This window comes from Lipotes vexillifer, unplaced genomic scaffold, assembly GCF_000442215.2.
Source record: "Lipotes vexillifer unplaced genomic scaffold, Lipotes_vexillifer_v1.1 scaffold419, whole genome shotgun sequence".
Taxonomy (NCBI): domain Eukaryota; kingdom Metazoa; phylum Chordata; class Mammalia; order Artiodactyla; family Lipotidae; genus Lipotes; species Lipotes vexillifer.
The window spans coordinates 814,243-831,452 of NW_006786333.1; the positions used below are offsets into that span (position 1 = coordinate 814,243).

General features: G+C 35.1%; 1 protein-coding gene across 1 annotated transcript; it reads right to left on the minus strand.

The window, feature by feature from the left end:
* Positions 1-2,412: 2,412 nt before the first annotated feature.
* On the minus strand, positions 2,413-14,203 carry DNAJB4 (DnaJ heat shock protein family (Hsp40) member B4). The gene is made up of 3 exons (XM_007458708.1): positions 13,806-14,203; positions 5,091-5,659; positions 2,413-3,712 (listed from the first exon to the last, which is right to left on the minus strand). Exons 1-3 carry the CDS (start codon positions 14,014-14,016, stop codon positions 3,479-3,481), a joined length of 1,014 nt encoding a protein of 337 aa, XP_007458770.1. The 5' UTR covers positions 14,017-14,203; the 3' UTR covers positions 2,413-3,478.
* Positions 14,204-17,210: the final 3,007 nt, after the last annotated feature.

Here is a 17,210-nt window from a genome sequence, read left to right on the forward strand (position 1 = left end):
GGGCGGGGGGCGCGGGAGGTGGGTGGGCCCGGAGCTGGCACCCAGTCCTACAGGAGGCTGGGGACGGGGGCCGCGCAGAGCTGGGGAGAGCGGGGACACCTTGTCGGGGCTGGGGGCCGCACAGCCCTCGGGTGCGCTGCGCCCGGAAGTCAGCGTTTATGCTCACTAAAATGAAGGCTGCACGAAGTAATAAGAGTGATAGTCTTTAGCTAGGAATAAATATGGCTTGCCAGTCCCTGCTTCCTAGAAACTTTTCAGGATCGCTCATTCTCACAGCTTCGGTAAGATGCTTGCAAATTTATTTTTCCTTTGTTAGACATAACAGGTATATGAAGAAAGGCAATTAAGAAAAAAAGCCTAGCCTCATTCCAAATGTTTCATATTTTTCAGGTTTTAGAATTCTCAGTTAATCCCATCTCTTGAACCCCTTCATTCCCAGTCCCAGAGATGCAAAATATATACTAATGATTAAAAACATTGTGCAACCTTTAACCTATTAAACGTAACTAAATATTTCCCAAGCTCTTCTCTGATACAGATCTCCTGTTATAATTTAGTGTCACAGTAGTACTTCTGGTCCAGATTTTTTGTCTTCATCTCAGTGCCACCCCTCTAACCGAAACAGGAGTGGAGGGAGTTCTTTGCCTCTGGTTTTCTCATGCTTAAGGTTGCATCCAAAACTTCTCATTTTCCTTTGTCATTCACTTTACTCTCCCAAATCTCCAGTTTCCTCTTTATAAGAATGGCTTAAGAACTACATTCACATAAACCAAAATTCTAACAGCTACAGAGATGATGTACCAATCAAATTTTAGTTGTAGGAAAGGTAGGTAAACATGTTTATCAGTTAGCTTACTGAGATCCAAAGGACTTCAAAACTATCCAGGTATCCAAGAACCTGGTTGAATTTAAAGAGAACATTTTAAAATCAAAAGTACCTTCATAATTTAAGTAAATAAGAAAACTGTAAAACTTTTACATTAAGTCAAATTCAATAAATAAAAATTGGGCACTTACTACAAACTAAGGCATTATTCGATATTGATATACTGAAAGACATGAAAAATATTGATATACTGTTTTTCTGTAGCAATGCAAATTAATTTTATTACTAGAAGAATAATTCTGTACTTTAAAAAAATACTTTTTAATCCAAAGATTATCCATCTATCTAATCTACAAATCATTTATTTAACTTGGGAGAAAATGCTTAATCAAGAAAATTACAATACATAACAGTGGGTTTAAAATAGAAACCACACCTACCACTCTGACTGATGCTTTTCAACTCTTATCTCTTTAGACCTGTGAGAAAATTTCCATGATGTTCGTACTTCCCTAAGGAGTTTTAAATGTCACTCAGAGAAAAGTTATAAAGGAATCATTTATGAATTAGATGGAATAATATGCATGATTAGCTGAATTCTCTGGTATTTTCAAGCATTTTCCACTTGCAACTAAAGTATATGGTTATTCCCAACAATTTTACTCTTAGGTATATATATACCCAAGAGAATTGAAAATTATGTACACAAAAACTTGTACAGAAATGTTCATAGTGGCATTATTCATAATAGCCAAAAAGTGGAAATAACCTAAATGCCCATCAACTAATGAATGGATAAACAGAAGGTGGTATATCCATACAATGGAATATTATTCTGCCATAAAGAAAGGAACAAAGTACTGATACATGATGCAACATGGATGTACCCTGAAAACATTATGCTAAGTGAAAGAAGCCAAAAAAAAAAAAAGAGCCAAACATTGTTTGATCCCATTTATAGGAAATGTCCAGAATAGATAAATCCATAGGGACAGAAAGTAGATTAGTGTTTGCCAGGGGCTGGAGGAATGCGAAGTGAGTGCTAATGGTTATTCAGTTTCTTTCTGGGGTAATAAAAATGTTCTAGAATTAGAAAGTGGTTGCACAACTCTGTGAATATACTAAAACCACTGGACTGTACACTTTAAAAGGGTAAATGTTTTAGCAGGTGAATTATATCTCAATAAAGTGGTAAAGTATGTGGTGATTAAAACCTATGTATTGAATTTCTAAAAGAAGACAATATTCTGCTGAAAGGTGATAGGGTCCAATATACCTTGTATACCAATCATCCTGAAAATCACTTCTGAACCAAAAACATTGGTTCAAAATATCATTCTCACTATAGCTATAAAACAGAAAACAGAATTTTTTTTTTTTGTGGTACGCGGGCCTCTCACTGTTGTGGCCTCTCCCGTTGCCGAGCACAGGCTCCGGACGCGCAGGCTCAGCGGCCATGGCTCACGGGCCCAGCCGCTCCGCGGCATGTGGGATCTTCCCGGACCGGGGCACGAACCCGTGTCCCCCGCATCGGCAGGCGGACTGTCAACCACTGTGCCACCAGGGAAGCCCCAGAATAAGTTTTTAAACGTAAATATATTTTAAAAATTAAGACACCTAAGAATGCAATCTATACATATGAAAAAGTAAAATATTTATATGCATAGCAAGTAGTAGCAACATCATTCATAAGCAGCAGTTAGTGTTTATTTTCCCCATATTTTGGTTTAACACCATAGTGGTAGTTTATTCTTTTTAGGGAAATTGCATATGGTACATATAGCATATTATGAGTAAGTTATAGAAGGCTGTGTAATTGGAAAATTAATTCCAAGTAGCAATATTTCCTCTAAAAACACATTTATTATCAAACAGATTATTTTTAACTAGTGGACAATAAAATGTACCTATAATTTATTAAGTCCAAGATATATAGTCAACTTGCATAAAATTATATATGGCATTTTAAAAACAACCTATTTCTAAAGTATCAGTAATTCAGGCCAATTGGGATTTCCACAGGAGATAAATTGCCATTAATATCCTTTTTATGAAGAAAAGGTCTGCATTAAGAACATTACAACTATGTTATTAAGAAATGCTACAACATACTTTAAAAATCAAAATGGTGAAACATATGTATTAGGATATTCTTTTATGGGTACCAGCCCTATAGCAGCATTTCATATGTGACTTTAATTTAGTTAACCAGATTTCCAAGTGACCTGGTTTTTTATTTTCTAGAAATACCTATCACATGTATAGTTTTGTTAAGAATTTAAATTTCCATCATAAATGAGAACCTATCATACTGATAATGTAAAGATATAAGAAATAAAGTACTTGGATATCCTAGTACTTTATTAGAAATATATCTACTAACTCCACAGAAACAAGTTTTACATGTAAGCAAAATACTGAAATTTTCTGATTTGGGAGAAATGAAATAAAATACAGTGAATCGTTTTCTCTTCTTCTCTAACTGTAAAAATCCCTTTTGCCTTTTTATTTGACCCGTCTATTCATGCAATTTAATGAACCCTCGAAATAATTTACATGTCTTTATACAGAATTCACATCTACATCAGTAAATGGCCAGTCCTTTTATATTTTCAGTGCCTTATCGAAATATGGGTAACAAAGTTTTTCATTCTATGAGGCAGGAAGATGTTTCCTAAGTACTTCTTTGGATGATGAGGATATAGTATCTGGGAAGGACACCTCAAATTCTATTAGAAGGTCACCACGTTGCTCAGGATTTTTTGGAAACGGTAGCCCATATCCGATAATTCTTCGCCTCATTCCAGGTTTCACAATATCATTTATTGTCATAGGTATGGTTCTTCCATCCATTGTTGGCACATTAAATGAGCAGCCACACAATGCCTAAAATGGACCAAATAAAATTAACAAATTTCAAAACGTAAAAGTCTAATCAAAAATATTACCAGCTGTAAAGGACGATACCTCTAAGGCAAATTTTTAACCTCCAAAAGAATATCAATAATTATAAGACTTTTTCCACATTAGAAAGTCCCTTCAGGACACATATAATCAGACATTTTACAAAAGAAGGAAAGGAGAAGGGGAAGGAAAAGAAAAGGAAAAACGGAGGAAAGAATGTCTTTAACATTGCCCTGGAATGAAATGGATTGTTTGAGGCTGCTATTGCAACATTCAAGATGCAGGGATGGAATGGGAGAAGAGAAGAGGGGGAAATTCAGGACTAGAAAGAATAAGATAGGAGCAACTACAAACTTCTCTGGAGGGAATATGTTAGGACAAGAAATATACTAATGTTTTAGTCAATAAATATTTACTGAGTACCTACTATATGCCACATATTCCTGTTAGAGGCTGAGCATATAGGGACCATGCACACAGACCCCACCTCAAGGAACGCACAAAGAATTCAAGAGCAAACTAGTAATTATAATACAGTATAAAGTTGGCACAGAAGTATGTGCAGAAGTCTTTTGTGAGAGAAAGGGCACCCAACCTACCCCCTTAGCTTCAGGGGGTAAGTTTGGGGTAAGCATTGGACCAGTAGCAGGTGTTGAGGTAGAGTGAGGAACAGCAGTGTTCCATAGAGTACAGCTCAGACAATGACACAGAGGTATACAAGATAATAATACATCAAACTTAGGGAAATGCATATACATTGAGGGTTAGAAATCAGATTTAAAAACAACCTTTTATTTTAAGATAAAGAGTTTAGACATTATGGTAGATGCTATGTGGAGTCATTTAAGAATTTTAAGCAGGGAACTGATATGGCCTTATTTGCAGGATTACAATCCAATTTGAGAAATAGTGCCTAAAAATAGAACAAATACGAACTAATGTATTAAAGCAGTACCCTCATAAATTATTTTGTCTTTTAATACTTTTTTGTTATATAATTATTAACGCAAGTTAACAATTTTGGAAAAATTCTATACATGGACTAAGGTGATGAGATTACAGTGCAGATCTCATAAACCATACTTGTAAAAAACAGAGTAGAGTTAATCCAGACTAGGCCTCATAGTATATAATTCACTTAAAATTGTGATTTAAATTGTTAGTATAACTAAACTTAGAAAGTATAATCTTATCCATAAATGAGGTATAATAGTGGTACTACCTCAGAAGGTTCTTATGATAATTTTAAAAATAATGTGTAGTAAACATAAAATTAATGTTAGCTATTATTTAGATAAATGCCCTAAGATCACATGCATAATTCTGTTTGGTTTCAGAATCCTATGTCCTACCAACTTACCTCTCGTAAACTAATTCTAGCAGTATAAATTATATTTGATCCATCCCTTTTGAATTTTGGGTGATCTTTATCTTTAATGACAAAAACAATGTCTGCTGGAATACTAGTTGGTGTTTCATCTCCTTCCCTTGGAAAAGTAATTTTGGTACCTTCTTTCCACCCTTTTTTTATCTCGATGGTAAGAATTTTGTCCTCAGTTCGATAACTCCTTCCATCAGGGTTTAACCTTTTTCGAGAAATCTTCATCCGTTTGGTGCAACCACTATATATTTCTTCAAGTGATACTCTAAGTTCATGAATCACTGGAGGATCTTGTTTGAGGCGGGATGGCCCCACAGAATTCCTGTCTCTTGGATATCCATTCATGCTGAATCCAAAGGCGCTAAAAGGATCTCCATCTACTTCCATTTCATCAGAATCTCTACCACCACCCATCCGTCTTCCAAAGAAAATTTCAAAGGGGTTGGAACCTCCGAAAAATGCTGCAAATGTGGCATGAGGATCGCCATGAAAGGTGTACCGGAATGTACCTCCTTGTCCATCAGTACCTCCTGCCCCTCCTTTCAACCCTAAATGAAGAGATAAGCATGATTAGAAAAATGCTTACAACTCTTGAAAGTTAAACTTTCAACAACTATATTACTAATAAACTTTGGTTAACTTAGGTTGCTATTTATTAATATTGGCCAGAAATGCCATTATAACTGAATACAGAACAGCTATATAACTTCCAATCATTCCACCCTAAGTTAAATTTTTATCTTTCAAATTCTTCTTCCAAGCCCCATCTTTTTTTTTTAAACTGGTTTGTTTGTTTTTTAACTTCATTGGTTTTTTAAAAATTAATTAATTAATTTTATTTTTATTTTTATTTTTATTTTTAAAATTTTTTTATTTTTTGCGGTACGCAGGCCTCTCACTGTTGTGGCCTCTCCCGTTGCGGAGCACAGGCTCCGGATGCGCAGGCTCAGCGGCCATGGCTCACGGGCCCAGCCATTCCGCGGCATGTGTGATCTTCCCAGACTGGGGCACGAACCTGTGCGCCCTGCAACGGCAGGCGGACTCTCAACCACTGTGCCACCAGGGAAGCCCCAAACCCCATCTTTAATGATAATTTATTTATTCCTGAGTCTTTGTTCCACAGGTAAAAAGAAAATAAATAAAAATCGGGAACCTCTTATCTCATAAGCTACTGGTTTGATAACCTAAAGTATATAAATTTAAGTTTTTAAAAGATGTCATTCAAGGGGTGGGGGAGGGAAGAATTGGGAATTCGGTATTAGCAGATGCAAACTAGTATATATAGGATGGATAAACAACAAGGTCCTACTGTATAGCACAGGGAACTGTATTCAATATCCTGTGATAAGCCATAATGGAAAAGAATATAAAAAAGAATATATATATATATATATATATATATATATATATATAACTGAATTACTTTGCCGTATAGTAGAAATTAACACAACATTTTAAATCAACTATACTTCAATAAAATAGAAAAATAATAATAAAAAATAAAAGATATCAATTGAAAGGTCTTCAGTAATCAATGCAAAATACGTAACCTAAATCTTTGAGTACCATTATAATCAGTGAGCACAAATCAATAATATAAAATACCATATTTATACTAACTATCTGTATTTCAGATCACCTTTCACTGTTTAAGAATTAAATAGAACTCAGTTGTGGCAGAAAGGAAAAAAATTCTAATAACAGAAAACCCTATGAAAAAAAATTTTAGACACTAAAATTGTTATCCTGTCCTAGATAATTAAATTCTTTATCTAGGCATACCATGTGATAGCATTAATTTCAATAGCATGTGAAAAGACTGAAATCATGAGCTGTGAACTCTTTTGACATGTTAAGTCCTTTGGGCTGGTTATTTCTGTCTATTATGGACAACCTGCTTCAGCCCCCAAAATAGTGACCCTTTGATCCTCTTTTTTAAGCTCAACTAAGTAATAAGCAGCTCACAAGAGATTACATATTTGAATAGCATTTTCTACTACATACTGAAGGAAGATTCTACTGAAATCCACAGAACAATAGTATAGTGATCTTTTAAGGGATCAATACTGACAAGGATTTATATCATTACAGTATCAGCAAAGTTTCTGAATGAGCCTTATGGGCCTTCCTGACCAAGGAAACAAGCAGGAAAAGAATATAAAAATTATGAAACTGTAAAAAAAATTCAAGAGAATTAAACTAAGAGATTCCAATATATTCAAGCAGTGACCAATTTGAGGGCAAGAAATACATTTTATTCATTTTTGCATTGCTCATGCATACAGGTCTGAAAATGACAGGCGCTCATGTTTATTTATTTATTTAAATTTATTTATTTATGGCTGTGTTGGGTCTTCGTTTCTGTATGAGGGTTTTCTCTAGTTGCGGAGAACGGGGGCCACTTTTCATCGGGTGCGCGGGCCTCTCACTATCGCGGCCTCTCTTGTTGTGGAGCACAGGCTCCAGACGCGCAGGCTCAGTAGTTGTGGCTCACGGGCCCAGTTGCTCTGCGGCATGTGGGATCCTCCCAGACCAGGGCTCGAACCCGTGCCCCCTGCACTGGCAGGCAGACTTTCAACCACCGCACCACCAGGGAAGCCCCGCTCGTGTTTATTGAATAAAGGGAATGAACTAATTCTTAGTCTCCGAAAAGAAACTTTAAAATGTATTTTGAGTGTCAAGATATTTGAGAAAAGGCAGAAGCAAAAACAATATAAAGTATAATCACACATACACATATATGAGAAATTTAATAATAAAAAATTCTACTGAAGTCATTCAGCATGATTTCACAGAGTTTTACGTGTCTTATTCTATTTGGCAACTTCCACTAAAAGGTTTACATGTACTCTACTTCATCCAACAGTGTCAGATGATGTTTAAATTTTTACCTTCATCCGTGAATAGAAATCTGGAGACACAGAAAGAAATCTAACAATTTGAAAATTGTCAATATATGTATTGAATGATATATCCGAATAGCACTCAGGGATATGCCTTGTAGAATCGGAATGACAAGTACAAGCAGGACAAGAACTTTTAACACACAGCTCATCCAAAACTTCTTTTTATAAATTTTAGTGGTATAGTTATAACTCCAAATGTTAAAGAAGATTTTTTTTTTTTTCCTGCGGTATGTGGGCCTCTCACTGTTGTGGCCTCTCCCTTGCGGAGCACAGGCTCCGGACGCGCAGGCTCAGCGGCCATGGCTCACGGGACCAGCTGCTCTGCGGCACGTGGGATCTTCCCGGACCGGGGCACGAACCTGCGTCCCCTGCATTGGCAGGCGGACTCTCAACCACTGCGCCAGGGAAGCCCGGAAGATTTTTTTAAATTATATATATATATATATATATATATATATATATATCATATAACTCAAGGTCATTACCAATGTGATTAAACCAATGCTAAATTATTTCAATCACTTCATCTTTCATCCCACAAATAGAGTATAATAATTTAACAGAGTTAATAAAGTAAATTGAGTGACTTAGCCTGCCAAATCTAACCCTCTACAAGACAAAATCTAAATGTTTTGGACCTATAATGGATTTATGAAAAGAAAGAATAACATTTTAAGTTATTACATCATGGGTTTGGCTTTTCTCTAAAAGCCCTTCCTTCCTCTGCCAAAAATGGTAACTCAATCAGGATTACAGAGTCCCTGAGAAGATTCACACACTGTCTGAAGTGACGTTTATCAAAGCTAACAGCCAACAATGCAGCTTTGACACTAAACAGTCAACTACTATCCTCTATGACTGAGAAAAATCCTACCAAAATTCACACCAATACAACATGAATTATTATGCAAGTATCACTTGCATTGCCCGGCACTTGAATTGTAACCAGCCTGTCATCAACTACACAGTCAACTCTTTACTACATACATTCTGACTGCTCATGGAAAATTTTAATATTCAGTTAGATTCCCTCTGCTATCCAAAATTTTTTCTAGACACCATCATCAGCAAGAAATGCACCCCAGAGTCAACATTTACGTATGCTGTACCGACAGCTATTATTTAAAAAACAACCAATCAACCAATTTGCAATCCAGAAACAATTATGTGTCTGGGATACTATCCATAACAATGATATCCGTTAGTTAGTTGATTAAAAGTTTATCAAAAGAAGCAGCATTGGAGAAGAATTAGGATTTCAAAAAAAAAAAAAATTATAGGACTTTAAAAACTTTCTTTAAGGAGATCTAATATGTAAAAACCCAGATTTATAAAAATACTTACAGAGTTAACTAGCATAATGAAATTCTTTAGACAGCTTTGATTCATAAAAATACAATTTACTCATTTTAAAAAATATATAGTAAATAAAAAGATTAAGTTGATTAACTACATGAACAGAAGCTGCAAGCTAGTATAAAGATTAATATACTAAACACAAATTTGATCATATAAATACTACCTTTCAGTATTTAAGTTTTTGAGTAAAACATAAACAATAAAAAAAGAAGGCATAAGGAAAAAGAACTGTTAGAAAACTAGACTACTATGAAAATGTTATTGAAAATCTTTTTTTTTCTTTTTTTAAGTCTTTTAATATAAACTTCTGTTGACATCACGGAACAATTCAGAACTAAACCTAAAACTTTAGGGGAGAGACTGGATCAAAATCCAATTTTCAGTTTCTGTAGTTCTGTTTTTTGTTTTAAATGATTCAACTATGGAGAAACGTCTCTATATGGAAAAATAGTTTTATTTATTACATACAATAAAATTAACCCATTGTAAATACACAGTAGTTTTAGTGAAGTTGTAGAATTGTGCAACCATCACTACAATCCAGTTATAAAACATTTCCATCAACCCAAAGAGTTCTTTCATTTCTATTCATAGTTAATCCCTGCTCCCACCTCTAGCCCTAGGCAACCACTGATCTGCTATCTTTCTCTATAAATCTGCCTTATCCATGCATTTCATATAAATGGAGTAACAGAATATGTAGTCATTTACAACTGACTTTTTTAGCATAGTTCATGAGGTTATTCCATTTAGTAACATGTTTTATTAAATCAGTCCTTTTAATTGCTAAGTAGTATTTGTGTGTGTGTGTGTGTGTATATACATATACAACACACTTTATCCATTCACTAAAAGATGATAATTTCGGATTTTTTTCATTTGGGGCCATCACAAATGGTGCTGCTGTGAACACTCACGTACATGTCATTCTGTGGACCTATATTTTCATTTCTCCTTTACAGATTCCTAGGAGTGGAAATGCTGGGTCATATGATACTTTCAAAACATCTCTATTTTTATGCAACCTATAAAAAACTCAGAATTTAAAATTGTGGATATTAGAGGGGCTTCCCTGGTGGCTCAATGGTTAGGAGTCCGCCTGCCAATGCAGGGGATACGGGTTCAATCCCTGGTCCGGGAATATCCCACATGCTGTGGAGCAACTAAGCCTGTGCGCCACAAATACTGAGCCTGCGCCCTGGAGCCCAAGAGCCACAACGACTGAGCCCGTGCGCCACAACTACTGAAGCCCGCATGCCTAGAGCTGGTGCTCCGCAACAAGAGAAGCGACCGCAGTGAGAAGCCTGAGCACCGCAACAAAGAGGAGCCCCTGCTCTCCGCAACTAGAGAAAGCCCACGAGCAGCAACAAAGACCCAACACAACCAAATAAATGAATAAATAAATAAATAAAATTTAAAAAAAAACACACAACCAAGTAGATATTAAAAAAATAAAATTGTGGATATTAGAGATTTTCAAAACACAAATATACTGGGATCACTGGTTCTGGTAGGTCCTAAATATATAAATTAGCATGTTCAACTCATATAATTCTCAGTTCACGGTTCCTTATTTCCACAGTCTCAGGCCTTGCAAAAGAATGCAATCATTGGGGGAAAAAAGTATATCAGGTAAATTAGTAATGGCCCCACAGTCCTAAAATTATTGTTATGTTACTTCTAGAGAAACACATAGGCCTATGGAACCAGGTCTGCAGGCACAAACAGATCAATGACAGGCAAAGACACAAAAGTATTTTCCCACATTTTAACAGTATACGTAACGAGGTATTTTATTATTTTTTTTATTTTTATTTTTTTTTGGTTTTTTTGCCTAATTACTCTGGCTAGGACTTTCAATACTGTGTTGAATGAAAGTAGCAAGAGTGGACATCCTTGTCTTGTTCCTGATCTTAGAGGGAAAGATTTCAGCTTTTCACCATTGAGTATGAATTTATCTGTGGACTTGTCATATATGGCCTTTATTATGTCGATGTACATTCCCTCTATACCCACTTCGCTGAAGTTTTATCATAAATGGATGTAGAACTTTGGCAAATGCTTTATCTGTGTCTATTGAGATGATCATATACTTTTTAGTTGTTAATGTGGTATCTCACATTGACTGACTTACAGATGTTAAACCGTCTTACAGCCCTGGAATAAATTTCACTGGATTATGGTATATGATACTTATAATGTATTGTTGAACTCAGTTTACAAATACTATACTGAGACTTTTTTGCATCAATGTTCACCAGAGACACTGGCCCGTCACTTTCCTTTCTTGTGTCATCTTTGTCTGGTTTTGGTATCAGGGTAATGCTGGCCTCATAAAATGAATTTGGAAGTGTTCCTTCTCTTTTTTGGAAGTTTGAGAAGGACTGTTACTCATTCTTCTTTCAATGACTGGGAAACGAGGTATTTTAAATAAAGGATAAGTAAATATAATGCTTTTCTGTAAAGGATGATAATTTCTAAAACATAATCGAATCACTTTCATTTAACTGTATTTTAAAGTAACATAACTAGAGAATAATATTTCTGAATAATATATTTCAATGCTTTAAAAAACTTATTCTTCCCTATTACCTCTATTGCTTATATCAATTACCTGAGTCAAGAACAAAAAAAGATTTGGGGTACACAGATGATTCTGTTTTAGTTTTTTTTTTTTTTAGTTTTTTTTTTAATTCACTCCCTGATGATGCTCAGTAAAAATCAAACTGGAGAAATATCACCCAAGAAAAACACTACTAAGAGGTAATATTAAGCCAAGAAAAATGTATCATTTGGTGATTTGAAAATTTTGCAAATATCCTTAGTAAACACTGAATCTTATGGTTCAGTTATAGACAGATTTGAGCTATTTGTGAGATGGGGATTAAATCAGTGGATATTTGCTTTTCCATGGGAATGTATTGTGTTACTCCATGTTTGTAGGTTTCTTTACAAAATTACAAAATAACTTCTTCAGAAAGAGTAGTATATGGCTAGTAGTATCTCAGAATCCTGCTTAGGTTTTGAGAAGAACCAAATCATAGTATTTTGAGTAGTATGGCCATAAGGAACCAACAGGATTGAACTGCCCACTATCTGCTTTTTTCAATATTTACTTTGTAAGAACCTGACACTGCAGGTCCTCATCACACCAAAACTGGCAGCAGAAACTGCAATTTGGGGCAACTCAGATCAAAAACAAAAAACAACAAAAAACCCTCTACACAATCACCCTGCTTATCTAAATTTAATGTTTTAACTCAAAATAAGCAGCCGCTACTTCACTATACTTTAGGATATATTTCTAATTAGGAAAATTTAACATTAAATGCAATAAAGGAAGCAAAAAAACCCGAAAAAAGTTTTCATAACTACAATGATTTAAAAAAAAAATCTGGGGAGAAAAATTAGTAATAAAACAACTTAGTCCTGATATAAAACGTTGAAAATCGCAGAAACTGTAGAAATTAAAGTGTTGTTGTTAAATTAGCAATTTAAAATAGTCTTACTTTATAGCTACATTTATATGGAGATGATGGATAAACACTTTAAAATCCAGAATGATAAAAGGATAATCTTCAATTATTCCCATTTACTGTATTCAACTAGTTTCTGATCTCACAATCCAAGAAACAAAAGTGTGGCAGGGAGAGGAAAGGGAAGTTATCATGCCTTCCTCTATACCTAGATAGTAAAATTTTAAAAGAAATAATGTTACCTTAAAGTAAATCAATAATTGTTCTAACTAGGTGGCCATTTTAGGTCAAAAAATTGTATTTCTGAGATCTCATTTTCTTGGCACACAATTACTGTTTACAATTAAGCTAAAAACTTGTTCTGGTATTTTATGACATCAGGAAAATTCTTTCCTCTCCAGGCAGAATGCCAAAAACAACTACAGCTAAATGCCTGGGCCTTCGGCTTCTCAGAGAGACGATTCTGTCCTGTTTAATTTAAACTAGCTTTGCCATAAGAAAGGCAAAAAACTTCTTTTGTTTTCGTGAATAAAATATAAACTACCCAGAATTTGAACTGCCAATCTTAAGATTTTAAATGACTAAAGAATCTTTATTGGTTCTGACAGAAAATTCATTAGAAAACAAAACAGGTTGCATAAGACTTTTGACACAATTTCTTAATGAGTATGGGAATTTAAGGTTTCTTTTCAAATATAATGTTAACATTATAAATCTAATGGTATAATATACATATTACAAAATGTCAAAATCCAAAAAAAGGCAAACAAATACATTTCATTCATAGCTATATAACATTCATTCATATGATCAGAGATGAAATCTTGTTTTCATCCATTATTTGTCTTTCTACTTTTGAAATGTCAGAGAATTTAATTTAATAACCAGAAGGCTGAGAGAGAAAAAAGAGAGACAGAGCTGGAGAAACAGAAAGATGTACACTGAATACTTACCTTCCTCCCCAAACTGATCATATATTTCTCTCTTTTTAGGATCACTCAATACTTCATAAGCTTCTGCGACCTCTTTAAATTTTTCCTCTGCCTGAGGAGATTTGTTCTTGTCCGGATGAAATCTGAGGGCTTGTTTTCGGTAAGCCTTTTTAATATCTTCATCTGAAGCTCCTTTTTCAATTCCCAAAATGCAATAATAGTCTTTCCCCATTTCGAATGCCTTGAAATGAACTTAGATTCCCTTTGTGAAAGAAAACAGCGTCCCCAGTCTTAGCAATACAATGATTCTAAGAAAAATAAACCAAGCTGGGTATTTTAAAAGTTAAAGCAAATCAGCAATTCAGCTTTGCTGTCTTAAGGCAGCAAGCAGACAGTGTCTCTGTATTTAATTCCTTCCCCAACAGCTCACTTACAGATAAATATACACTACACAGGAGACGGCCTCCTTCTAGATCCTCCCATTTTCACTACGTGTCTCTGTACTTTCTAGAACAGCAAATGCTACAGGACGTCACTTCCCCAGCTGCCTCTAGTCAAAGTATTGAGCTAGGTTTTCTCCTCCTCCACGATTAACTATTCATTTTCCTTCTGGCTCTACCATTTTTATGTCCTTTTTAAGAGGCAAGTGGATTAAGAAACCAATATTTCAGCACAGAATGTCCTAACTACACATTTATTTACTCCATTCTAGGTAAAAAAGCAACAAAAAAATCATTATAGCCATTAAGTATCTTACCATTAAAAAAAGTTAAAGTTATTATACAAATAAAAATACTTATTTTAGGTATATTAATTTCAACTTCAAGTTATTCAAATGTAAGATATACAACACTAAAATATGGTTTGTTTAAATTAAAATTGTCAAATAATTTGTGTCATTTTCAAAATTCCTAGGGTCTATCAATCAGAAATGCCAGGAATTTGGCATTGTAAAAGTCTACATATCATAAATATCAAAAGCACGGTTTTAAAGTCAGTAAAGGACTTAAATATGACTTTAGCTGATGATTTTAACTTTTTTTTTTTGTAGTATACAAGAGTTAATAGTTCAGGCAAACTAATAACTTCTGAAAGCTTCATATCTGATTTTAGGTACTTCAACTAAAACAGAATGAGATCTGCCCTCCCCACTCCTAGGGTCACTATTTAAAGAATTTTTGTCCTGCTTCAGGAATGATAGGAGAAAGTATCAGGTTACAGGCAGTAAAAACTCATGTTTAAGACTTTAACTGGATCAGCTTAAAATCTGGATATGCTATTTATGAGGCATAATATGAGAGATATTTTTTCTTTTAAAAACACATTTTCCCGGGCTTCCCTGGTGGCGCAGTGGTTGAGAGTCCGCCTGCCGATGCAGGGAACACTGGTTCGTGCCCCAGTCCGGGAAGATCCCACATGCCGCAGAGCGGCTGGGCCCGTGAGCCATGGCCGCTGAGCCTGTGCGTCCGGAGCCTGTGCTCCGCAACGGGAGAGGCCACAACAGTGAGAGGCCCGCGTACCACAAAAAACAAAAAACACACAGTTTCCCTAATTCTAAATATAAATGCTAAATGAAGATTTTGGAAAACACATAAAGAAAAAAAGAATAAAATAAAAACCTTCCTGGGCTTCCCTGGTGGCGCAGTGGTTAAGAACCTGCCTACCAATGCAGGGGACATGGGTTTGAGCCCTGGTCCAGGAAAACCCCACATGCAGCAGAGCAGCTAAGCCCGTGTGCCACAACTACTGAGCCTGCACTCTAGAGCCCGCGAGCCACAGCTACTGAGCTCGTATGCCACTACTGAAGACTGCGTGCCTAGAGCCCGTGTTCTGCAACAAGAGAAGCCACCGCAGTGAGAAGCCCGTGCATCACAATGAGGAGTAGCCCCCAATTGCCACAACTAGAAAAAGCCTGAGCGCAGCAACAAAGACCCAGCACAGCCAAAAATAAATAAACAAAACAAAACCTTCCTATCATACCACTTTAGGTAATCCCTGCTAAATGTTAGTGTGACATAAGAAAATGTCAAAAGAACTGTACAGAGCACTGTATTGAATATCTTAAGTTTGCAAAATTAAAAGAAAAAAGAACAGTTATGAGAAAAAGTAAATGTACCTGTATGTTTAGAGTATAAAGAAAAGGTGATGATCACGTTAACCTTTAAAAATATTGGAACACCTACTCTATACACCAATCAGCCTTACATTAATGATTCAGCAATTCTTTCATAATGTCCCTCTTTGTGCATTTTGACAGCTAGGATTTACTATTTCTCAAAACTCTAAAAGCACCTTGGTATAGAATGGTATTGTATTTATCTAGCCTACTTACAGGTTACAGAGGTTTGTCAGCTATTCAGCAAATTTTTTTAGTCCCACCAAGGAATAGTCAATGTCAAAAGATAAACTTTCAAATCCAGAAAACTTAAGGAAAAATGCTAATATCCAAAGTCACCTTAAGATTCTTGCTTTTTAAAAAAGCATATTGCAAGTTGGAATCCAGCGCAATGATCAGCATTGAGTAGAGTAAAAATATAATAAAAATCATCTATTCTAGAATTAATTTCCAAGAGAGTTCCTTTAAATATTTATTACCAAAGAACACTGGTATAGTAATATGAAAATTCTGAATTGTTCTGGTGGGTAATGCTGGGAACTAAAAAAAACATTCTTATCTGATTCAATCATTTTCAGAGAGCTAGAAATATTATCAGGACTTGACATATTAAGTGATTTCAGAACCCAAAGGCTAGATCTTTCACATTTCTGAAAAATGCATTACATGTTAACAAATGGAAAGAAATCTGGCTCTTCACACATAGAAAACGGTGATAAAGGATTTTCACATTTTTTCAAATATCATAAGCACACAAAAGGATTATAGTAGTAGTGTTGAAATGCAAGAATTCCCCTCAACTTGGAAATTCCAAGTTAATAAGGAAGAAATTATAATTTTAATACTTTAAATAGTAAAATAATCTAGCTAGGTTTTGGTAAAATAATCTAGCTAGGTTTTGGTAAAATGAGCAGTGTAAATAATTCTTTCAAACATTTGGGAATGGTTATTTAAAATGATTTTAGAAGCACTGTAAATATCATACCTGGAAATTTCTTAGGAAACAATTCAAAGAAAAAATTATATATACAAATATACCCATTGCAATTACACGCAATAGGGTAATGGATCAATGTGGTCATTATTACACTACATAGTACTTGAGAGACATTTTACTCTTACATACACTTAAAAGTTGAAAATCCATTACACAGTCACTTTACATTCAATCTTCTTCATCCAAGTTTGTTTGAGATGAATGTGGGTTGTTTTTTTTGGGGGGATGGGGGGTGCAAGAGCAATTGTCACCCCTATAATTATCATGACAAAAATAGTGTGTAAAGCAAAGAGTAATGGCAGCCTGTAGGGAA

Coding starts and splice junctions, on each gene's coding strand:
- DNAJB4 (XM_007458708.1), bottom strand. CDS start 14,016: ATGGGGAAAGACTATTATTGCATTTTGGGAATTGAAAAAGGAGCTTCA. Junction 5,660..13,805: donor TGATCAGTTTGGGGAGGAAG/GTAAGTATTCAG, acceptor CTCTTCATTTAG/GGTTGAAAGGAGGGGCAGGA. Junction 3,713..5,090: donor CTAGAATTAGTTTACGAGAG/GTAAGTTGGTAG, acceptor GGTCCATTTTAG/GCATTGTGTGGCTGCTCATT.